Source organism: Ascaphus truei, chromosome 11 (genome assembly GCF_040206685.1).
Source record: "Ascaphus truei isolate aAscTru1 chromosome 11, aAscTru1.hap1, whole genome shotgun sequence".
Taxonomy (NCBI): domain Eukaryota; kingdom Metazoa; phylum Chordata; class Amphibia; order Anura; family Ascaphidae; genus Ascaphus; species Ascaphus truei.
Window position 1 is genome coordinate 25519175 of NC_134493.1, and position 23144 is coordinate 25542318.

Below are 23144 nucleotides of genomic sequence, written 5' to 3' on the forward strand. Positions count from 1 at the left end.
ACTTCCAGAACGGGTTCCGGTGGATAACCGAGGACTGCCTGTAATTGTAAAGCGCTTTCAATACATTTGGAAGAAAAGCGTTATAGGAAATAGTTATTTTAACCAAGTTACAATGCGCAAACCCATACAACCATACAATACTGTTGAACGCAAGACCGAAATGGCCCACTATACTAAATAAAGGTAAGGAACGCTTAATGAGCCATTGAAATGGAATGCATACAGTATGTGTAGCCGTTAGAAATTGCTGGCTTGCACTTTGTTTCATTGTCTTTGTCCAAGCTACTGTTTTAATGTGTCATGTTATCTATACATCTTCTGCTCATTCCTTTTTGTACCATTCTCTCTCTCTCTCTCTCTCTCTCTCCCACTGTTAAAGCCTGGGTATGATCTGTCGCTGTGTTTCCTCTCTAGTAAAGTCTGGCAGGAAAGGAAGACGGCGAGTGTTTAGTCTGTCGGAGGCAGACAGTCACGGCGGACACTGGGTTTAGGCCCTCGAATGGCAGCTGCCTCAGTGAGTCTCGCAAAATCAATTCAGGCAGGTTCCTCTGTTAAATCTCAGCCCATTTCATAGAGCGCAACCATGAATCAGCATCGATACAAGACAACAAGGCCTCTGCCCCTTACAGATACCATCGCATTTAGTAATATATATATATATATATATATATATATATATATATATATATATATATATATATATGTTGAAGTTGTACTAAATGTTAGTACTTAGCCATGTAACACATTCCCTACCATATGAATTGTTGCACAATTTAATGTCGAATAGCATCACAGAATCTACACTTACCATTGCTTTTGTGTTGGCTAATCAGGGAATTGCAGCTGAGATAATAATGCAGCGGCAATTCCAATATTGCAGCGAACAGAACTGCGTTGTAGAGCAGTTTTCAGAACCACCATTCTGAAGTCGTTGTGTGCCCTCCTCCTTCCCCCCCAAATAAAGTTTCAACATTATTTTATTTAACTTACGTGGTCCCTTTTTTCGCACCACATTGTAAAATCCTCGAGTAGGTGCTAAGTGGGACAGCGGCTGTAATTAGAGCAACGCTAGAGCATGATGGATGGAATCCATACATCACAAACTAAGCCCAGGAATCCCACGGGTAACCAATTCTAGAGGAGGGAGGCTTATGCAATAGGTATGCCCTTTAAAAATAAATTAATTTTAATTTAAAATTTGAAACTTCGGGTTTGTATAGTTTGAGTTGAAATGCACCTTTTAGCTTTAATGTATCAAACAATTTCCTTCCCAGGACTCTTCCTCTTGTCTGCCCTCCTCCTGACACTTCCACTCATTTGCATGATGGTGAAAGTCTGACGTCTTTTTTTGTTTTTGCTTTGTTTTATATATATATTCAAGGTCGAAACAGCTGTCTGTGGGTGGTTTTCTGGGTATGCACCTTAACCCTGGCTGTGCTCAAAGCTGTGACCATGCAGCAAGCTTAAGCCTATAGGGAACCATGTTAAAAATGGTTATTGAGGCAAAAAGTGACTGTGTGGTCATTTGCATGTCATTTCCCAGAATCCCTTGCTGCAGTGGAAGTGCTGTATGCTGGGTGATAATGGGGAAAGGTGGGGTTGCAGACCTGCCTAAGACATGCAGATGAGCATACAGCTATATTTGCATATATATATATATATATAGGTGTGGCCAACTCCAGTCAAGGGCCGCCAACAGGTCAGGTTTTCAAGAGATCACGTCTTCAGCACAGGTGGCTGAAACAGTAGCTCAGTCAGAATGTTATGTTTAGCCCAAACCTGCAGTATATTCATTGCGAAAACAATCTCAGCCCAGAGGAATAAAAAAGTTGTTTTGTTTCACATTCACTAAGTTTAATTTCCCCTCACTCGCCTTTATTTCTGCCCAATGAAGCTTTCAAAAACATAGGCCTGGGGCAGCAATGATTGGTAAAAAGATTACATGAAGATGCAGTCCCTCTAAGTCACAGCACAAGACGTTTTAAATGAGTTACACATTGGAGCAGCACTCTTCAGGCCATATTTTAGTAAGATTTTTGTAATCTATTGGATGCTAAATCAGGAATGCAGACGGTCTTTCTAAAATAAATCTTCTAGGCAGGGACTGTCTGTAGAAATCCTACACGCTGCGTACCGCGCGCTATACTGTAATTGTGAAGCGCTTTGGAGCCCATTGGGAGAAAAGCACTATGTGAAATGGTTATTTATTTTTAAAGTGTGTAAATGAAAGTAGTGCTACTGTTTAGTAATGCAAAAATAGTAGTACTCTATACTCCCTAGTGCCCCATACTTAAGGTGACCACACATCGCAGTTTAGCCGGTTTTTAGGCATTTGACCCGACATTTTGGGCCACTGTCCTGGTTTTTATCGGCTCCGGCCGCGCATGCGTGATCGGCTTTTGTCAACCATGCATGCGCACACGTATCCGGCGCGTACACGAAATTTGGCCCGGAACATATATGGTCACCCTAGCCATACTTCCTTGTGCCTCACCTCACTTTGACCACTGAATAAAAGACAAATAACACTTTACCATTTTAATGGTACTGTCATCATTTAAATTGTCTAACTCATGGGTGGGCAACTCCAACCCACAAGGGCCACCTACAGTGTAGGTTTTGAAGATATCCATGATTCAGCCCAGGTGGCTCAGTCTTTGAGCCACCTGTGCTGAAGCAGGGGTATCCTGGAACCTGTTCTGGTGGTGGCCCTTGAGGACTGGAGTTGCCTACCCCTGGTCTAATAGGTTTGCAATGTGATCTGCAAAAGCCCCAGTACCAAAATCATAATAATTAACATGAAATATCAAATACACCTTTCTTCAGAATGAGGGCTAAATGAGCTGATCTGCCATCATATTGCTGTGTTCCTTTCTAAAGAGGTTGCGTGCACCTGCCGGCCTATTGCCCACACATGTTTTCTTTTGCATTCATGGGCATTTTGGGCCATCTATCTTGCAAGTGAATTGTCCATATTGTAGAGTGATAGTTGAGTCGTGTAGTGATTAACCAGCATAGGCTGTGCTTTGGTGAGAGATGCATGTAAATCGTTAAACATACTGGTCTCCCACTGTCTGAACCCCAGAGAAATACAAGTCCCGTGTCCTTCTGCCATAACAACTTAACACGTTTTGCTTCAAACTTTACAAGTTGTATATTTTCCATTGCGTTTAGCCATGTAATATAAGTGGCAACAACATGGTTCAGATCAACCACTTTTAACAACGATATACTGTAGATGGAATAATATTTGTCTTAATCGGCCTAACTGTGTATACTATATAAACAGTGTGATGCATAGGAGACGAATGGTCCATTGGGTATTAACTTGGACACAATTCCTTTATAAATGTTGTTCTTCTGACTATTGCTGAACCTACATGAAATTCCTTCTGTAAATTAAATTAACAAAGCGTTTGAGTGACCGGAATCCTGAACTAACTGCTGCACATCTTTCAAAAAGTAATATGGTATTTCCTCTTTGCCCCTAAGGAATAATTTACAAATGTAGTGAAACCATAAATCACGTTTTTTCCTTACTGGAATTTCTTCACATTACAGTATGTTTATGCCAAGCATTTGTGTTTGAATTCATTGATAAGAGTTGCCTACGGCACCTCTGCTGGCAGGCTCTTTCGTACATCCACTACCCGAGCAGTAAAGAGAATATTTGTCACTTTTTCTGTAAAGCCTACTATTATCTCCAGATGAAGTGCAGGAGATCCGGGGTTTTTTAATGGTAGGTTTTTATAAAACTCTATCCCAATTATAGGCAGTGTTTATGGCACCAAATCGGGTACAAAATGGCAATCTGGTAGCATCTGCCAGTGGCAGAACGTTCTAGTCACTTGCAGGCTAAGCTGATTTACCACCTCCCGGTTATGTCTAGCCATAATGTTTTAATAAGTGGAGGAAATACCTGACAACCACAAATGAAGATAAATCAGTAACATCTTAATTCTAGGAGGTTAAAAAAAAAAAAAAAAAAAAAAGCTGTTGGGAGGTGAAACTGGTACATTTGGTTTCACATAACTATTGAGCAATTTGAATACCGCTATTTCATTTTTACTGTAACTTAGGAGATCTATATTCTCCTATCACACTGCCTGAGACACAATTTGCCGTTTACATTTTAGAAACTCAAGCCAAGGAAAATAAAGTGATGTTGGCAATCTTGAAACATCTCGTTCCAACGTAACCGCCATTGAAATCAATTAACAGCATAGCTACACCCAAAAGCATTTTCTAATTACAATTGTCTGACCCAAGAGCCATGCTCACCACTGTTTCCTAGTAAACTTGTATAATTCCAATATCTTATTTGCATTTATTTGCTTTGAGATAGGCTCTTTGCAGGGATAATGTATCCACGTACAGTGAATACCAAGTTGGTGCACATGGACGAAGGGAAGAATAACAGGCTTTGCTCTCACTGGTATTTTAACTGGAATCCTTTAAATATCTCCGCAACAAGTAGGAACCATCGCCACATATTGGGCTGTGCGACCTTTATTTGCCAACTGCTTCATGCCTGTCACACAGACATAATATCCTGTTTCATGCCATCTATCATTTTTGTGGTCTGATTTCCTGTGCTGCTTTGTAGCCATCGTTTTGTGCATGTTTACAAGCTGCAATTAATAGAAGAAAGGCAGCTGATGCATCAGGGCACCGAGATTGAGTTCAGTGCTTTCCTGTTAACATAATAAAATCAACAAAGGAATTTAAGATGAAACGGGGTTCTTGATGACCAATAGAATCACTGCAACAGATCACTCATATTGATCTGATGTCTATGAATAGTTCTTATATTTTTGCCTTCCTGTGGCAGATTATATTGTATGAATACAGACTAATCTTGATGTACCTATGGTCTTCTAGTACTGTGGTTCTCAAACCACCTCTGACCAGGTTTTGGGCAACCAACAGCGTTTTCATCTGCAAATTAGATTCATATACTCACTATTGAATAGCCCAACTACCATTCTATAGTGAATAACCCCTTTAGAAATGGCTTTAGCATGTGGTGTTTGCTCCTTATCAGGTTTTGGAATGACAGTCTGGTTATGGTCAATGGCAATGCTTTTGCAGGAAGCGGCCAAGTTACGTTTTAAACCTGGTTGACTACAGGCAGTAACCCTGTCTGCAGACCTGGACTGGTTGTCCTACCAGCATAGACTAGCGCTCGAGCTGTACATAAATGTTTAGTATCAGGTATGAATCGTGAAACCATCAAGATTTTCAGTGCAAGTCAATGAAAGAATGAGAAACACAAGAGGGAGGTAGAAATATTGTAAAAATAACCAAGGTGGAAACAATGGTCCTGCCATCGGGGAAGTAGGCAACATTGTAACATCTCATTCAGAAGAACAGCAACTCGCAAGGAACGTTTGAGGCCTTTTTTACCATAAACCTAAATCCAGATGACCCGTTGCACTCCCTTTTATTAACTTGATTACACTTGTTTTTTTTATATGAACCGTAGAAGTATTTGGGCTTTTGGTATGGATGGATTGATGTATAATTTTATTCATGTAGCTCCAATAGTGTATGCAGCACTTTCAAAAATTAAAATACAGGGAAAATAAAAGTACAAACAATATGGATAAAAGCAGTGAGTACATAGTAACATAAGACAGAGAGGCCCTGTCGCGAAGACTTTAATCTCTGGTATATTGGGAGACTTGCACAGTAGGATTAAAAGTGCTGTCAAGGTGAAGTCATCTGGAGTCAGTAGTATAGAAGTAGATAACTTTATGAGATGCTTCTTTTTTCTTTTTTTTAATAGGTGAATCTTTATCTGGCCTTTGAAAATAAAAAGGGAAGATGCTTGACCAATATAGAGAAGTGCCATGGGGAGAGAGATATTGGTGAAAAAGGTTTCCCCCGAGAGGGTTGTAGAATTAAAATGTGCAACTATGAGACATCTTTGGGTTGAGCGTAAGAGGCAAGTAGGTGTGTACCAAGAGATCAGAGATGAGATTATATGGAAGTGCAAAGAAGTGGAGATCCTTAAAGAAAAGTAGGAACATGTTGTGGTTTATTTAGAGATTAATAGGAAGCCAGCAGCAGGATTTCAGAGGGACAGAAGCAAATAAGAGATTATTCAAGCAGCGGCATATTGAAGGGTTGTAAGGGAGAGCGGTGTCCCATTATACATTATAATATATACAGTGGTATGAAAAAGAAAGTACACCCTCTTTGAATTCTATGGTTTTACAAATCAGGACAAAATAACAATCATCTGTTCCTTAGCAAGTCTTAAAATGAGGTCAATCCAACCTCAGATGAACAACAACACATGACATATTACACCGTGTCATGATTTATTTAACAAAAATAAAGCCAAAATGGAGAAGCCATGTGTGAAAAACTAAGTATACCTTATGATTCAATAGCTTGTAGAACCACCTTTAGCAGCAATAGCTTGAAGTAATAGTTTTCTGTATGACTGTATCAGTCTCTCACATCGTTATGATGGAATTTGGCCCACTCTTCTTTACAACATTGCTTCAGTTCATTGAGGTTTGTGGCATTTGTTTATGCACAGCTCTCTTAAGGTCCAGCCACAGCATTTCAATCGGGTTGAGGTCTGGACTTTGACTGGGCCATTGCAACACCTTGATTCTATTCTTTTTCAGCCATTATGTTGTAGATTTGCTGGTGTGCTTGGGATCATTGTCCTGTTGCATGACCCAATTTCGGCCAAGCTTTAGCTGTCGGACAGATGGCCTCACATTTGACTCTAGAATACTTTTGTATAGAGAGGAGTTCATGGTCAACTCAATGACTGCAAGGTTCCCAGGTCCTCTGGCTGCAAAACAAGCCAAACATGGCGCTGTGCATTATGGCCAAACATCTCCACTTTGGTCTCATCTGTCCAAAGGACATTGATCCAGAAGTCTTGTGGTTTGTTCAGATGCAACTTTGCAAACGTAAGCTGTGCTGCCATGTTCTTTTTAGAGAAGATACTTTCTCCTGGCAACCTTTCCAAACAAACCAAACTTGTTCAGTCTTTTTCTAAATGTACTGTCATGAACTTTAACATTTAACATGCTGACTGAGGCCTGTAGGGTCTGAGATGTAACTCTTGGGTTTTTTGCAATTTCTCTGAGCATTGCACGGTCTGACCTTGGGGTGAATTTGCTGGGACGTCCACTCCTGGGCAGATTGGCAACTTTCTTGAATGTTTTCCACTTTTTAATAATCTTTCTCACTGTAGAATGATGGACTTTAAATTGTTTGGAAATGGCCTTATAACCCTTCCCAGATTGATGGGCAGCAACAATTGCTTCTCTAAGATCATTGCTGATGTCTTTCCTCCTTGGCATTGTGTTAACACACCTGAATGCTTCAGACCAGCAAACTGCTAAAACTTCAGCTTTTATAGAGGTGTTCACATTTGATGATCAATTAATCATGGGCATTTGATTAGCAGCACCTGTCTGCTACTTAGCATCTTAATTCCTATGGAAGCAGTAAGGATGTACTGTACTTCGTTTTTAACACATAGCTTCTCCATTTTGGCTTTATTTTTGTTAAATAAATCATGATGCGGTGTAATATGTCATGTGTTTTTGTTCATCTGAGGTTGTATTTACCTAATTTTTAGACCTGCTAAGGAACAGATGATTGTTATGTCCTGATATGTAAAACCATACAATTCAAAGAGGGTGTACTTTCTTTTTCACACAACTGTATAATAGCACAAGCAATACATTGCAGGATTTATTTGCCCCTAAGCAGATATTCGCTGATGTAAAATGTTTTACTAGATAGTGTAAGACTGGGTATAAAAGACGGTCTGTAATAAGTCCCATCGAATTCGTGTAATAAGCCAAGGGTTATCAACCAGTCTTAGAGCGTGCACCCCGCCTCCTCCCCTCCCCCCCCCCAAACAGGTCATGTTTTCAGGATATCCCAGCTTCAACACAAGTGGCTTAATCAGCCCCTGCATTAGCACACGTGGCTCAGACTGAGCCTCTGAGAGCCACCTGTGCTGAAGCTAGGACATCCTGAAAACCTGACCTGTTGGGGGGGCTTTAGTACTAGAGTTGAGCACCCCAGTAAAAAGCCAGTCAACACATGTTGAATGTACGGTGTTTTGTCGGTAAAGTCAAGGGACGTTCACTAACACACACAAATCACACCGCACACCAGAAATAAATTGAAAAAATGGTTGGATTTTGATGGTGCTTATTTGCCAAGTTGGACACCGGGTGCTACCTGTTTACTGAGTTGATGTATTATTAAGGTAGAAGGTAACTGGATTAACCAATTGTCCTCCAAAAGAAGCACACTAGTGTTGCACACTAAGGCTATTCATATGTAACATTAAATGGTAATAAAATATGTCTACACTTGCTCAATAATTAATTATAGTGTGTATGTTTAAAAATGAAACAGTCAAAATGACAGATGGACTGTGTCCTTGTGTCCGCTGTTCATACAAAAATGCAGAAATGGTTCACAGTAAATGCAACTAAAGTGATAGACTTATAGAAGGCTCAAAAAGTGTCAAGGAGCATCTGCTATGGCTAAACAAATATAAAAGCCATGAAGAGCACAGTGCAGCTCTAACATCGCTGCATAATTGTACCTCTGAAACGGATTAAAGTCTCCCGATTGCTCCTATGATAGAGTGAACTTAACAAGTACCCCCGCTTCAGTGTTGAAGTGTGTATGTTATCAGTGATGCACCGCTAGGTTAACAGGTATCAGAACGAGGAACAAGAAAAAGAGACCTAGTGAGGGCACACAACTGATAGCGTGGTGTTAGCAGAGTCAGCCTCCAGATATAGCACTGAATATTAACAATCTACTGTAAGTGCTTAAATCTCCTACAATGTAGTGAAGTAAACTGAACATAAACCCGTATGAGCCCTCAGAGACAGTAGTGTCTATTATGTTTGCTCTCGTTTTCAACATTATCGTAGATTTTATTGTGTTCTTGGGAACATATGATCAGTATTGCTTGATCCAAATTAATTTTTGACTTATTACATGAGTGACTGATATATTTAGGTCACCATACAATATTAGTATTTGATCTAGAGTCCATCTTTAGTATTCGAACTAGGATCAAAGCTGCATCACAGTTGTTTTTAACACCCATTATTTTAGTTTCTTGGTTGACATTAAAGATTAGTTTAATTAACCCATCTTTACACTATCCTATGATAGAGACACTGTTTGTCCGTAGATGTAAAGTATACAGCTTAAGCAGAGGGAATGTACAATGTAAACAGAGCATCTGCAGATATAAACCTCTGAACACAGATAATGTGAGAGACTACGCAGTTATACCGTGGCTGCCTAGTTATACCTCTGAATTGTGTTAAATATGCAGTAACCTCCTCTATTGAGCCCTCATGCAAAGAAGCCAAAGCATAAAGTTGTAGCATATCCAAATAGTATAGTATAAATATAATAAAAAGTGATACAATATTGCAAAGAAACCTGTCCAAGCAGTCAGTCCTTCCCTGTCATGACGTCAGCACGTTGTACGCCTGACGCGTTTCTCTCCTATGCGGAGCTTCGTCTGGGGCAGGTTAGTGAGAAGAAGCTGCTATTGAGAGCTTTAAATAGCGTTCGCCGTTGCAATGGTTATCATACACTCCTATATATTCCAATTTGTTATTCAGCAAAAATCTTTACTTCAAGTTATTGTTCTATTGTGTTTATATGTTTACGTTTAGGTAGAGAGGGAGGCCAGTGTGAGTCGCGATTGTACTTCAGCGCCCTATTGGGTATGTGAGCACCATAATATCTGGTATCTGGTTGGTGTCCCATAACCATAGCAACGGCGGACGCTATTTAAAGCTCAATAGCTGCTTCTTCTCACTAACCTGCCCCTGTCAAAGCTCTCCCTAGGAGAGAAACATGTCGGGCGTACGACGTGCTGACGTCATGACGGAAGAACTGACTGCTCGGGTCCACCTGTTTGCACAGGTTTCTTTGCAACATTGTATCACATTGTATTATATTTATGCTATACTATTTGGATATGCTACAACTTTATGCCTTAGCTTCTTTGCATGAGGGCTCTCAATAGAGGGGGTTACTGCATATTTGACACAATTCAGAGGTATAACTAGGCAGCCACGGTAAAACTGCATTGTCTCACATCTGTGTTCAGAGTTTATATCTACAGACGCTCTGTGTACATTGCACATACCTCATACCCTCTGCTTAAGCTGTATACATCTACGGACAATCAGTGTCTATCATAGGAGCAATCTGCAGACTTTAGTCCATTTCAGGGGTAAAATTATGCAGCGATGTTAGATCTGCGCTGTGGTCCTCATGGCTTTTATATTTGTTTAGCCATAGAAGACACTCCTTGACACTTTTTGAGCCTAATATTAGTCTATCACTGTAGTTGCATTTACCTGCAATTCTGCTCTGTGAACCATTTCTGCGTTTTTGTATGAACATATAAATTGTCTTCAACATTGGAGGCGTCTGTGAACTTCAATTAGGTTAGTAGTACAATTATGCAGTGATGTTAGAGCTGCGCTGTGCTCCTCATGGGTTTTATATTTATTTAGCCATAACAGACGCCAGCAGAGAAGACTTATGCAAGGTATGCTGTAGCCATTATATATATCCTGACACTGTGAAAGAGGGGTCCTCATTACCTACAGTTGCAGCCACGAGTATCCGATGGCTTGCCTGGGAAAATACTGTGGCTATCTCCCAGTAATACTCTAACATTTCTGGGAGATACTGCAGCCAGACTAATGCCCCATCGGATTAACACAGCGTGGGTCCCTGCAGTCCCATTCAGTTTGAATGGGAGCGCTAATTAGCATCCTTTACAGCAGACACCAGGACACAGTCCATCTGTAATTTTTATTGTTTAATTTTTAAACATACACTAGTTATTGAGCAAGTGTAGACTTATATTATTTTAATACCGTTAAATGTTACATTTTAATAGCCTTGGTGTGCACCACTAGTGTGCTTCTTTTGGAGGTCAATTGGATAATCCAGTTACCTTCTACCTTGATAATACAATTGATTTTCATCCATCGTTTGTTGCTTTTATTTAGCACTTACAATGAAAGCGAGTAAATAGGCTCCTATCTTTGTAACCTGACACGCCTTGTACATTTTGCTGCTTATTCATTTTCATTTGCTCATATTGTTTGCTCTTTCAGGTGAATGACTTTTGCTCAGTGAAGCTTTCATTTGTACAATGAAGCGCGTTCATTCTTTTATGAGTTATTACTTGCCTTTTTTTTTGTTACTTTCAATATACAGTATGTTGCTCTTTATGTCCATTAAATTATAATTTTTATGACTTTATTTTTCCTCTTTCCTCCCCAAGGAAGTTCTACAAGAAAGTACTATAATCTATTATAAAGTCATTTTTATCTTTTAGATTTTTCCAGTAAGTGTATGTGTTTTACAAGCAATCGGAGACTGTTATGCAGCAGTTTGCACACATTGTCTACTGCAGTAGCACTCAATCGTTACACTTCAGAGAGCTATTTTGCAAATGGTGGATGTTTTATTTGAAAAGCCAGAGTTGACTGGGGTTTTTTTTATTATTATTAAAATCAACAGCTAGCTCCTTACATAGCAAAGTAGATACGAATATTGTGCATTAGAAGTGCTAAATTGGACACTCCAGTTAAGCCTGGATGGTTTTAGTAAGACCTAAACCTCTTATCTAATAAAAAAAAATGTGATTTATGAAGCCACTCACCATTAGAGAGATGCTGTGTTCGTATGTTGTATTTTATGTTGACGATTTTCAGTACTTATTTTATAATAAATGTAATTATTATTATCCACTGCTTTTTTTCCAACAACAATAAAGTACTTGGACCATCTAAAGAAAAGAATGAGAGAATATGAATACTTTTCTGTATTGGTGAGTGATTTTAAAATCACCAACTGAATAATTGCATTTCCTAAATAAAATAAAAATATATATTCCTATCGCCTGCAGTGCTACAAATTCGTTACATTTGGTTTTGTTCATTATCGTACGGGAGGATAAAGTCGCAAGGAACTGGTAGAGGGGGTCAAACCAAGCTCTTCAGTTTTGAATAATGAACTGTACCATTATTATTAAGCCACCCCTTTCAAGTCTATTTGATTGCCTGTAAAACGATACGTCTGCTTTGGTATGCAACTAGTATTTTTTGTTGAGTCGGGTTGGTCCTTAAGAGCCAGCAGCAGGCCAGGACAAGATTTTTATCATTAACACGGAACCAGTTAACCTAGTTCTAATTATCACTAAGACAGCATGCTTACATGTGTGTTGCCAGGAAAAACTAGGTGTTATTTGGGGACATTGTTAAGTGTTAAAATGACTCATTTTGAAACATTTTCCTTTTTTTTCCCTGACCTAGAGGATGCATCAATTCCAGACCAACCTCCCCTGACCATCTCCATTCAGGCGGAGCCCACGGAAGAAATTCAGCCTGCTGCCTCCAAACTGAGGAAGAGTTCCTTAAGGAAGCCAGATACAGAAGTAATCAACTTGTCTCCCAGCCTGACACCAACACCCCAGCCATCCATCTCTTTAATATCGGATGACAACACAGATGCACTGAGTGTGGAGTCCCTTACTTTGGTACCTCCTGTAGACACACACAGTATTCACACATTCAGTTGCATCTTGCAAGCTCCCATGCAACCAGAAAGTCATAACGTGACAGGAGATGGAAGTGCTGATGACCGTGTGCTAGCAGACACTGATGGACAGTGAAAATGGGGACGAGAGGACATAACTTTATTTTTAGGACATATTGTTAAAAGCCATAATGGTCAGCTGAGGTGAACATGGAACTACCATTTACAGATAATTGCTGCTCCAAGGGCATACGTATCCAGCATAAGAAAGTACTAAGGATAACATCTATTACTCACCCCATACTAATAACACTTAAAGCTTTCCATAAACATTCAAAGAGCTGATCCATGTACAGAAGCTACCAGCCTGCTGTTGCAATTTCTGCAAAGAACTGTCATATGCTGCCATTTCTGATTCAAAGGTGGGAAAGGATAAGACCTTAAACATAGTTAATACTGTATGCACTATTGTTAAGAAAATAATGTGATTCTCAGTTTTGAGGTATGAAAAATTCTGTAAAATACTTTAGGCCCATATCAGTATTTTAATGACTAAATTGTAAAGATGAATACTCCTGTGGATGAATCCTATTTATTTGTTTCAATATGCAGATTTGTCAACAATTTGTTTTTGGGGCTGTGGTATACTTTCATGTAATATAAGGTGTAGGAGATCTTGAAAACCATTCATATATTGTCCCTTCCCAGCCCCTGTGTTTTGCAATAATTTAGCACGAAAGGATGGATAATCTTTGTTGCAGTTTATGGGTAAATTATGCCACTAGGGTGGATTTCAGGGATACAGGGTCTAATGTCTTGTATTAGTTCAAGGCCAAAGAATGTCACGGTTTTTGAAGACCCCGATCATCATTTTGACAAGTAATTTTTTTTCTGTTATATCCTATTTATTATTTCCCACATTTCACCTGTAATTATTCTTTTAGACTTTAGGGATTCGTATTCAATAAACTAAGTTGGGTAAAAAGATTTGATTATGAGTTACTATTTACTGCTATGTGACCCAATGTTACTATATGTGTAATATTCCACAATGATTTGCTTGTTTAAATATTGTAAACTTTCATCTGTAAGCATAATGTGTCTTTAGAAATTGTAACACCTACAGTTTCAGGCTTGTATGTTTGTCTTTATTTGTATAGCGCCATTAATGTACATTAGCGCTTCACAGCAGTAATAGTTGCAATCATATAAATAATAAGATATAAATAACACAAAGGGAAGAAGTGCTTCAGACTTAAAAGTAACATTTAAGAAAAGGAGTCCCTGCTCCGAAGAGCTTACAATCTAATTGGTTGGTAGGAAGAACGTACAAAGACAGTAGGAGGGCGTTCTGGTAAGTGTGTCTGCAAGGGGTCAAGGTTAATGTATGAGGTGTTAATTATCAGCCATCGAGCTACTCATATGCTTCCTTAAGCAGGTGGGTTTTAAAGGTGGATAGAGAGGGGGCTAGTCGGATATCGAGGGGAAGGGCATTCCAGAGGTGTGGGGCAGTCAGTGAGAAGGGTTTAAGGCGGGAGAGGGCTTTAGATACAAAGGGGTAGAGAGAAGACATCCTTGAGCAGAACGCTCCTGGGCTGCAGGAGGGAGCTGCTGCGGGCTGCTGGAAGGAAGGTAAGCTCCAACTCCCTCCCCGTTTTCCCCTCTCACACACGCTGATACACACACACCACCCCCTACCTTGTGTAGGAGGCTGTCTGACAGCTCCCGCTCCCGCCGCTGATAGGCTCATCAGCGCACCACGTGACGCGTCACCGCTCGGGATCACAATTTTCTTGCATCCCCTGGCGGCTGACACGTCACAGCGGGTAGTGTGCCGTGCAGCGAGGGGGGACTGGGACCTGCTCAGAAGGATTCCCCTGCTGGGGGGGAACGCTCACGCGGCCGCCCGTGCCGCCGGGCGCAGCGGGTCCCAGCCCTTAAGGATAGATTGGTGGGGAGGCAGAAAGGCCGGACAGCAGGAGGTTACAGTAATCAAGACTGGAGAGAATGAGGGCATGTGGTAGAGGGAGAAGAGGAGATCAGCAACGACACATTCTCCTCTGTGACAGCGGATAAACAGTCAAGGAATGCAGGAGGAGAGTTAGGAAGAGGTGTAGGATGGGAGGAGGATACAGAGGGGATAGCCTGACGTATGGATTCCACCTTTTCCTTGAAATCGTCGGCAACGTCCTGAGGTGAGATGGAGGAAGAAGAACCGGTAGCAGAGGGTGGTCTGAGTAAGGAGTCAAAGACAGAGAAGAGTCAGCGTGGGGTCACATAGAGATTGTCCACAAATGAGGAGCGCTTGGTCCTTGTCTGCCCAGACCAAATGTGCACTGTGATTTCCATATGCAATATATTCAACCCTTGTCTAAACCCCAAACACCGGATTTGGATACCTTTACTGTATTAACCTCTACCACATCCTTAGAGTTTTATTCCTTAGCTGCACTACTTCATTAAAGTACTGTGTTCCCTTACGTTTCCCCTTAGCCCACCTCATTCTTCAGAGCTTGATTGCTGTTCTAGCATTCTTCTTTCTTTGAAAAATGATTTCCTATTGTCTTGATTGTTCCCATATTTAGAAGTTTTGATCATATTACGCTCTCTGTCCTTTAAGCGTTCCTGATAAGTTTTGTATGATGCACCATTTAATTTGCTCTTTGGCCTACCTCTGCTTTGTTTGGAAGTATACAGTACTCAAGAAGAAGTCTTACCAATCACCTGCCACTCTTTCTATGCAACCGAACATCTTAATGGCTTTCACCATTGATACGTTGCATTGTTTACCTACTTAAATCAGCAGATTTGATAATCCGCAAGTCACTCCTCTCGTTTCATCAAGCATCTTATTTTTCCAAACTGATAATAAGTTAGTACTATCTGAAAGTACCCGGCGTTGCTAAGGAATTGTAAGAAACTAAAAAAATACTGCAATTTATAAATAGATAATTGCATTTTTCAGTTTGTCAATGAAAAAATCAATTATTTTTATTCCATCAAGAGAGGCAATATACACTGCTCAACAGTATAACGTATAATAAAATGTACAGTATTCCTGGTGGCCAAATTGTACTAAAGAGGGTGTATGGGTGCTACCTACACAAAGAAAGTAGACATAAGTACTGGAAGGGAGGTCTGTGATGAGAATCACAGGCCAACCAAAAGAATTGCGTTATAGGTGCACACCTGGGCAAATTAGAACATATTTTTTATAGATTAAAATAAGATGGCAATGATAAAACAAACAGGCGCAGTGTAACACTCATACAGTGAACTTAAATAACGGTGTCAAAATAAGTTTTAAAACCAGGGTGGAGCGTTAAGCTCAAATGGTAACCTACATACTCTGTGGGTAAGTATAGACTGGCTAGTTAATCAGTATGAGTAAACTGATAGCCAGTAGGGTAAATACCCCAAATGCCAAATATATCTATAGAGGCAGAGCTAAAATAAAACTTCATAGGCTTAAGGTTGGCACAGGACACCTATCTAAACGTATGGTTAAATAGAGAAGGGAATAACTGTGTAACCTGTGTATCTAGTAAATAAAATAGAATACGGAACAGGGTTAAATAGTGACCGGATTAGGTCTAGCAAATGTGGAGTTACTGTCCTCACCTCAAATCTGCCATAGTCTTCTCCACCGTCACTAGCTGTTGTATTAAAAAAATACTTGGTCCAATCACCTTTCTCAGATAATTTGAGAGAGAATGAAATTTCTGCTAACTTTTTACTAATAGCTGGACCTGATGACCCTTAAATAACTAGATTAAGTACAAAACTAATTAGAATGCCCCACAGTATTCGATCATCTACCTCACCAAATTGGTTGGTAAAACTGTTCCAGCTGTTCGAGGAGCCTAATTTAAGAGGCCCACTTGGCCTGGGATAAGGATTGCTGTATTAAATTGCCTAGCACGGTAACACTAGGTCCCACAGGAACGGGGGACCTCCGCTGCCTTCCCTGTCTGCCTGCGGTACTAGCTTACAAAATGCATTCCACTGCAAATGAGACAAATTATCTGCAATTATATTGCTTGCCCCTGGTATATGTCATACTTAACAAACCATGTCCCTTGACCACATTCTTACCAGCCTGATCAAAGGAAGCATATGAAACGCCACAAAGATTTTTTTTTTTTATTATTTTTTTTAGCAAAACCGTTATCTAATGAGGCTCCAGATAGTTATGACATAATGTATAAAGATGCCTGGCTCCTTTTTTGGGGTTGATACCCAGAGGGAACAACCGATACTGAGAAAACATCAGTAGAAGAGTGCTCAATAACAACTCATTCACCAACTTCTGCTGCACTCCTCCTGCCGCACTTCTGCTGCACTCCTCCTGCCGCACTTCTGCTGCACTCCTCCTGCCGCACTTCTGCTGCACTCCTCCTGCCGCACTCCTGCCTCACTCCTTCTGTTGCACTCATGATGGCTCATCAACCGGTTTAAAATTATTAGCCAAGTTGATTTTTGATTTCTTACTGTAGGAAACAGAACCCAGAAAAGAAACCGTTATTAAATCTGCCTTCTAACGGTCTGGGTAAACCTCTAACCATTGTATCATCTTTTCCTTTAATTCACTGGCGTCCTCGCCCTTTTCCACCTGCACCTAATTAGGGGCCATTGCTGCTGATTCTCTTAATACAGTAAGAGGCGGGGTGACTGCTTGCACATGCAGAGCATTTACTGTATGTCTACGTTTACAAGCACGTTGCATCTATAGTTACATAGTAGATGAGGTTTAAAAAAGACATGTTGTCCATCAAATTCAACCTATGCTAAATTTAGACAACAGATACTTTATCCTATATCTATACTTACTGATCCAGAGGAAGGCAAACAAAAAACCCCAGTGACATATCATCCAATGATATCTCATAAGGAGAAAAATAAATTCCTTCCTGACGCCAATAATTGGCAATCGGATTACTCCCTGGATCAACATCCTTCCCATGTATACTTATTTGGTATATCCCTGTATACCTTTCCTTTCTAAAAAGATGCCCAACTTTTTTTTTTTTTTTAAATCTCGTGTATCTGCCATCACAGTCTCCATGGGTAATGAATTCCACATTTTAATGGCCCTTACTGTAAAGAACCCTTTCCTTTGTTGCTGGTGAAATCTCTTTTACTCCAACCTTAAGGGATGACCCCGAGTCCTTTGTACTGCCCGTGGGATGAATAGTTCTTTTGAAAGCTCCCTATATTGTCCCTGAATATATTTGTATATAGTTATCATATCCCCTCTTCGATGCCTTTTTTCTAATGTAAATAAATTTAATTTAGCTAGCCTCTCCTCATTTAGATTGTCCATCCCCTTTATTAATTTGGTAGCTCTTCTCTGCACTCTCTAGCTCCATAATGTCTTTTCTAAGGAGTGGTGCCCAAAATTGTACTCCATATTGAAGGTGTGGTTTTACTAATCTATACTATAATTCTAAGTTGGATTCAGTCTGTTTGTTTGTATGTCAGAAGCATTGAAATCTCAGAAATGGCACCACGTAGCAACATGAAACTTTCACTCTACATTCTGCTGCGGATTTGTAGGTCAACGCAACTATTTTGAGCTTCCAATGTGACTCACCTCCCAAATTATGGACATTCTAAGTTTCCCTCGGCTGTCCAGCAATAATGTTGGACCTGGAGGCGGGGGCGTGGATACTAAGGGAGGGGACATGTCCTTGCCTGGATCCAGCTAGTGGGGGGGGGGGGAGATGTGCCATTATCTCTGGTATTTATATCTCCGGACTTAGTAAGCAATCGTGGGGAGGAATAGAGCAGGGCTGCTGCTGCTAGGGGGCTGGGCAGCTTCCTCAATCCTGATTGGCTGAATTACATAGCAGCAGCCAATCAGGAGGTGGTAGCAGGAGCCTGGTGGGTGGGGCCAAGGAGCGGAGGAAAAGCATGCAGCAGAGGTGTGTGTGTGTGTTGACACAGTACATACAGTACTGACAACTTTGAGCTATTGCTCACTCCCCCTTACTTTTCTTTTACCCTACTAAGTCTAACCATTTTCAAGACCTAACCACCATTGTAAATTCATCACAGCAGCAATGCAATCTCTGCAACACCATTCTTATTTACAGATCATCCCCAAGAAGTCATACCAGGTTACTTATTCAATGGCATGATTTAATATGCAATTTAAAGCTGGATTTTGAAGTCTAAATTTGAATGCTACTGTACTGATAATGACTGGGAGTGGGGGGGGTGATAATGACATGGGGGGGTTGAGAGGGGATGAGAGGATGAGTGGTGGATGAGAGGGTGAGGAGGGGTGCAACAATCTAGGAATTTGTGGGAGGAGCATTAAGATTAGTATTGCTCGCCATGTACAGTATGACTGCAGGTCAGTTATTTATAAATGATCTGACCATTACGTCATTTGTTCTAAATTTCACTCCAAGCATGCACCAATTTGCACTATTTCATTTCTATTTCCTAAAAAAATCCTCGGAAGGGCGCTCCCTCCCAAGACAACTCCCCAGATTTTGAAGTCTAAATTTGAATGCTACTGTACTGATAATGACTGGGAGTGGGGGGGGTGATAATGACATGGGGGGGGTTGAGAGGGGATGAGAGGATGAGTGGTGGATGAGAGGGTGAGGAGGGGTGCAACAATCTTGGAATTTGTGGGAGGAGCATTAAGATTAGTATTGCTCGCCATGTACAGTATGACTGCAGGTCAGTTATTTATAAATGATCTGACCATTACGTCATTTGTTCTAAATTTCACTCCAAGCATGCACCAATTTGCACTATTTCATTTCTATTTCCTAAAAAAATCCTCGGAAGGGCGCTCCCTCCCAAGACAACTCCCCAGATTTTTTTACGAAATAGAACATAAATTGATGCTAATTGGTAGATACTTGTAGTGAAATTTAGAAACAATGACATGTCAGGTCATTTATAAATAACATTCTTCCCCACAAACGATTCTCGCACGTGTCGCAACTTTCGCCATTGTGCCCAGTATTTTTGGACAAGCCACCTGGCAACCCTACGGGGGGGGGGAGAGATGTACCAACGGGTGGGTTGGGGGGTTGGGGGAAATGTGCCGCCAGCGAGGGAAGATGTACCAACGGGGGGCCTTTCTCTAATTGCAAACAGTGACTGAAGCTTTGGAGCTCCAGAAGACATCTCCGCAAATGCAGGTGATTAAACGACAACGTCTTTACTTCAGGTAAGTCAATTACCCCAAATCCACACACACCTCTATTTATACAGCGAAATTCCCACCTAAAACCCACACATGCCCAACTCCGCCCCAACCAATTACAACTCTGCTCAACTGCCTAGCTATCACAGGTGACCAATCCCTGTCACCCCTGGAAACATGTTTCTGGTACCCAAAATTCACCTAAACCTCAGCCAAACCGGCTCACTGCCCAAGCAACAATCATGACCCATAAAATATTGGTAACACAAAAATGGGGGAACCAAGAGGCATGAACGGTCCCACGTTTTAAGGATATCCCTTCGTCAGCACAGGTGGCTCAATCAGTGGCTCAGTCAGCAATTGAGCCACTTGTGCTGAAGCAGGGCTATCCTTAAAACTTGACCTGTTGCTGGCCCTTGCGGACTGGAGTTGGCTACCCCTGCTCTGTAGCTTTCATTACAATGCTGCACAAGCTTTACAGCTACAGTTCTGAAAACACAAGGTGCATGTTCTCCTTCAATCCTCTTTGCTCTTAATTACCCATTCCCATATTGCTGGTTGCCATAAAATAATATGTAAATAAAACAATAAAAACAAACTTAGATGAACTTAATATATTAATGCCAAGTGCAATATTTTCTTACATGATCGATTTAATGTGTTGTGTATACTGTGCCCATTCAGAGACTAGAATGTTGGAATGTTTTTAACCCCAAGATTCCAATTGAGTGTTTTAGAACATGACAAGATAGGAAGCACTTTTAGACACACTGCTCGCTGTTTGAACAGCTCGAAGTCGTCACAGCTTTGGGAATGAGAGTTTGTGATTTAGACCATTGTATTGTCCCGGATGTCCCTTTTTTTAAAAAGACAATTTTTCAGGTGAAACGTTAAAAGGCACAACACAGGAGAGGAAACACACCGCTCACTTAGTTAACGATACAATTCACATGTGTCATATAGTTTGGACACAAATGGGTGCTGCCTATGTACTAGAAGTTAATAGGTTAACAGTTGAATGAGAGTGTGACAAAGTCACAAAATCATCCACAGAAAGTACATTTATGGTGCACACCATAATAATAATTATATTTTATTTAGTGATGATATAATGTGAGAAAACCATAAGTGATAAAGGTGGCAAAAATAAACTAAAATATAATTAAAAAATCCCACGTGGTGCTTGCTGATTAGTCACAGTATTCAATAATCAATAAACTACAAATCTGTAGACAATACAGTTATCTGATGATTAATGAAATATAACCAGAGGATCTAATAAATCTGAAACGCTGAAACCAGTATAAAGGTCAAGTTGCACAATACATCCGACAGCCAATCAAGTAGCAATGTGTGTCTTGATCTCAGAGGGTAATCAACAGACCGCAGCACGCTAACAAATACAAAAGAGTGAATACATGGGAAATCCCTGTTGCTAACCTAACATATGAACGCTGTTACAAGTAACAGCCCAGCTCTAACATCGCTGGCAAATTGTACTCGGGAAAACCTACTTCTAGTGACACAATTGACACATGTAGTGCATAAAGCACTCAAGTTGCAACACATTCACTCAAAATTGTAGCTATATGATACTTAGCTACAGTGCTGTCAGTCTCAGCCCTCAAGGAACAAAACCACGGCTACACGAGTCTCAGCAGTGACTGAATCAGGCGCACCACGTGACGTGACGTCACCGTGCCCACGCCCTACGCGTTTCTCTCCAGGCGGAGCTTTGTCAGGGGCAAGTGGATAATGGATCAACCCCCAAGCTGCGTTATATACCTTCACAGGTGAGCAATTACTTAAACACAGCTGGCAGAGAGGATTCAAACACTGAAAGTGATTGCGCAATGCTGTATAAGGCGCTAATGAGGACTGAATCAATCCCTACAATCATGTTGAAAGCCACTCCGTCGGTTGGTCACATTAGAGTTGACCCTCAAAATAAAATCACTAAAAGCAAATTTATTAGAATATTTATTAAATGGAGACTTGTTTATATTTATTGAGATATATGTATATATGTACATTGCGCTGCACATTTTGCAGTCAAATACTGATACTGAGTCAATCCTGACCAGAATGTGGCCGACTATAATGGAAAGGAAGGCAAACAAATCCATATCTCCGAATGTCAATGTAAAACAGATCAGTCTCAAACTATATTACAGGATCAGTCTTCAAATTACATCAGGGAGGGGGCAATTGGTAGGGAGAGATGTTATATTGTTAAAATAGGGAAAGATATTCTCATCATTGCGGGCAAACTGGCACAGTTACTGAATTGCAGAGATGGGTAAAGGGATTCAAATGAAGGAAGTAAAAGTAAACCCCTCATTTAAACCCTGTGGATACAGGGTTTTTAAGCGATATATCCATTCTACTTCTCGTCGTAGAAGTTTGAGATCTATATCGCCACCACGTATGTTGTTCTTAACCAAATCAATCCCCATAAATTGCAAACAACTAGGATTATCATTGTGTATCAAGTTTACATGGCGAGCTACAGGCGTGTCTGCTTTATTAATAACGGAGTTAACATGTTCTAATACACGTCTACGTAGTTCACGTATTGTTTTGCCAACGTATCTAAGACCACACATACAGTTGATAAGATATACAACATTGAAGCTTTTGCAATTAATAAAATGTTTTATCTCAAACTGCTTTGATTGATCGTGATTTTCAAACATTTTTGTGGTCTGCATGTATTGACACGCCTTGCAACTGCCACAGGCAAAACAGCCCTTTGGTGGATTCAGTAACCATGTTGTTGGTGTCTTTTTCTGGTGGTGACTATGTACAAGATCATCTTTGAGATTTTTTGATCTCCTACTAGTGATACTGGGTGTCTCATTCAGTACTAGTGCCAAGTCGCTATCTGATCGCAAAATATGCCAATGTTGTGAAAATATTTTTTTGATATCTGCCCATCTATTACTATAGGTCCCAATACATCTGATTTGAGTGTCCTTCACTTTAGTGTTGGGAATAAGTAGAGAGTCCCTATTGCACATCAATGCCCTGTTGTATGCCTTTTTTAAATTATTTAAGGAATACCCTCTCTCAAGAAATCTATTTTTTAGATCCCTGGCTTGTATTTTGAAGTCTTTCAGAGTTGAGCAATTTCTCCTAAGGCGCAAATATTGGCCTGTCGGTATCCCACGTATCAAGGAGTCTGGATGTTGGCTACTTGCTAATAACACATTTTTAGTAGAGGTAGGCTTTCTAAACACTGTAGTTTGAATTACATTTGTAGAATCTTTTGTGATATTGAGATCCAAGAATGTAACCTTGGATTGACTGTGTTCAGAGGTCAAACGTAAATTGAGAACATTTGATATTTAATTTGTTAATAAATTCAAGCAACAGATTCAATGGGCCA

General features: G+C 40.4%; 1 protein-coding gene across 14 annotated transcripts in view; it reads left to right on the forward strand.

The window, feature by feature from the left end:
* Positions 1-13575, forward strand: part of CLEC16A (C-type lectin domain containing 16A) — a 304859-nt gene extending 291284 nt beyond the window's left edge. For 8 of the 14 annotated variants that reach the window (XM_075565349.1, XM_075565353.1, XM_075565350.1 and 5 more), the window contains one exon: positions 12366-13575. In XM_075565349.1, coding sequence (XP_075421464.1) covers positions 12366-12724 — 359 coding nt within the window. In that variant the 3' untranslated portion in view covers positions 12725-13575. Of the gene's footprint in view, positions 1-414; positions 539-11827; positions 11882-12365 lie in introns of all 14 variants that reach the window. The other 6 variants (XM_075565358.1, XM_075565359.1, XR_012787369.1 and 3 more) reach the window with 5 other exon arrangements.
* The last annotated feature ends 9569 nt before the right edge of the window (positions 13576-23144 follow it).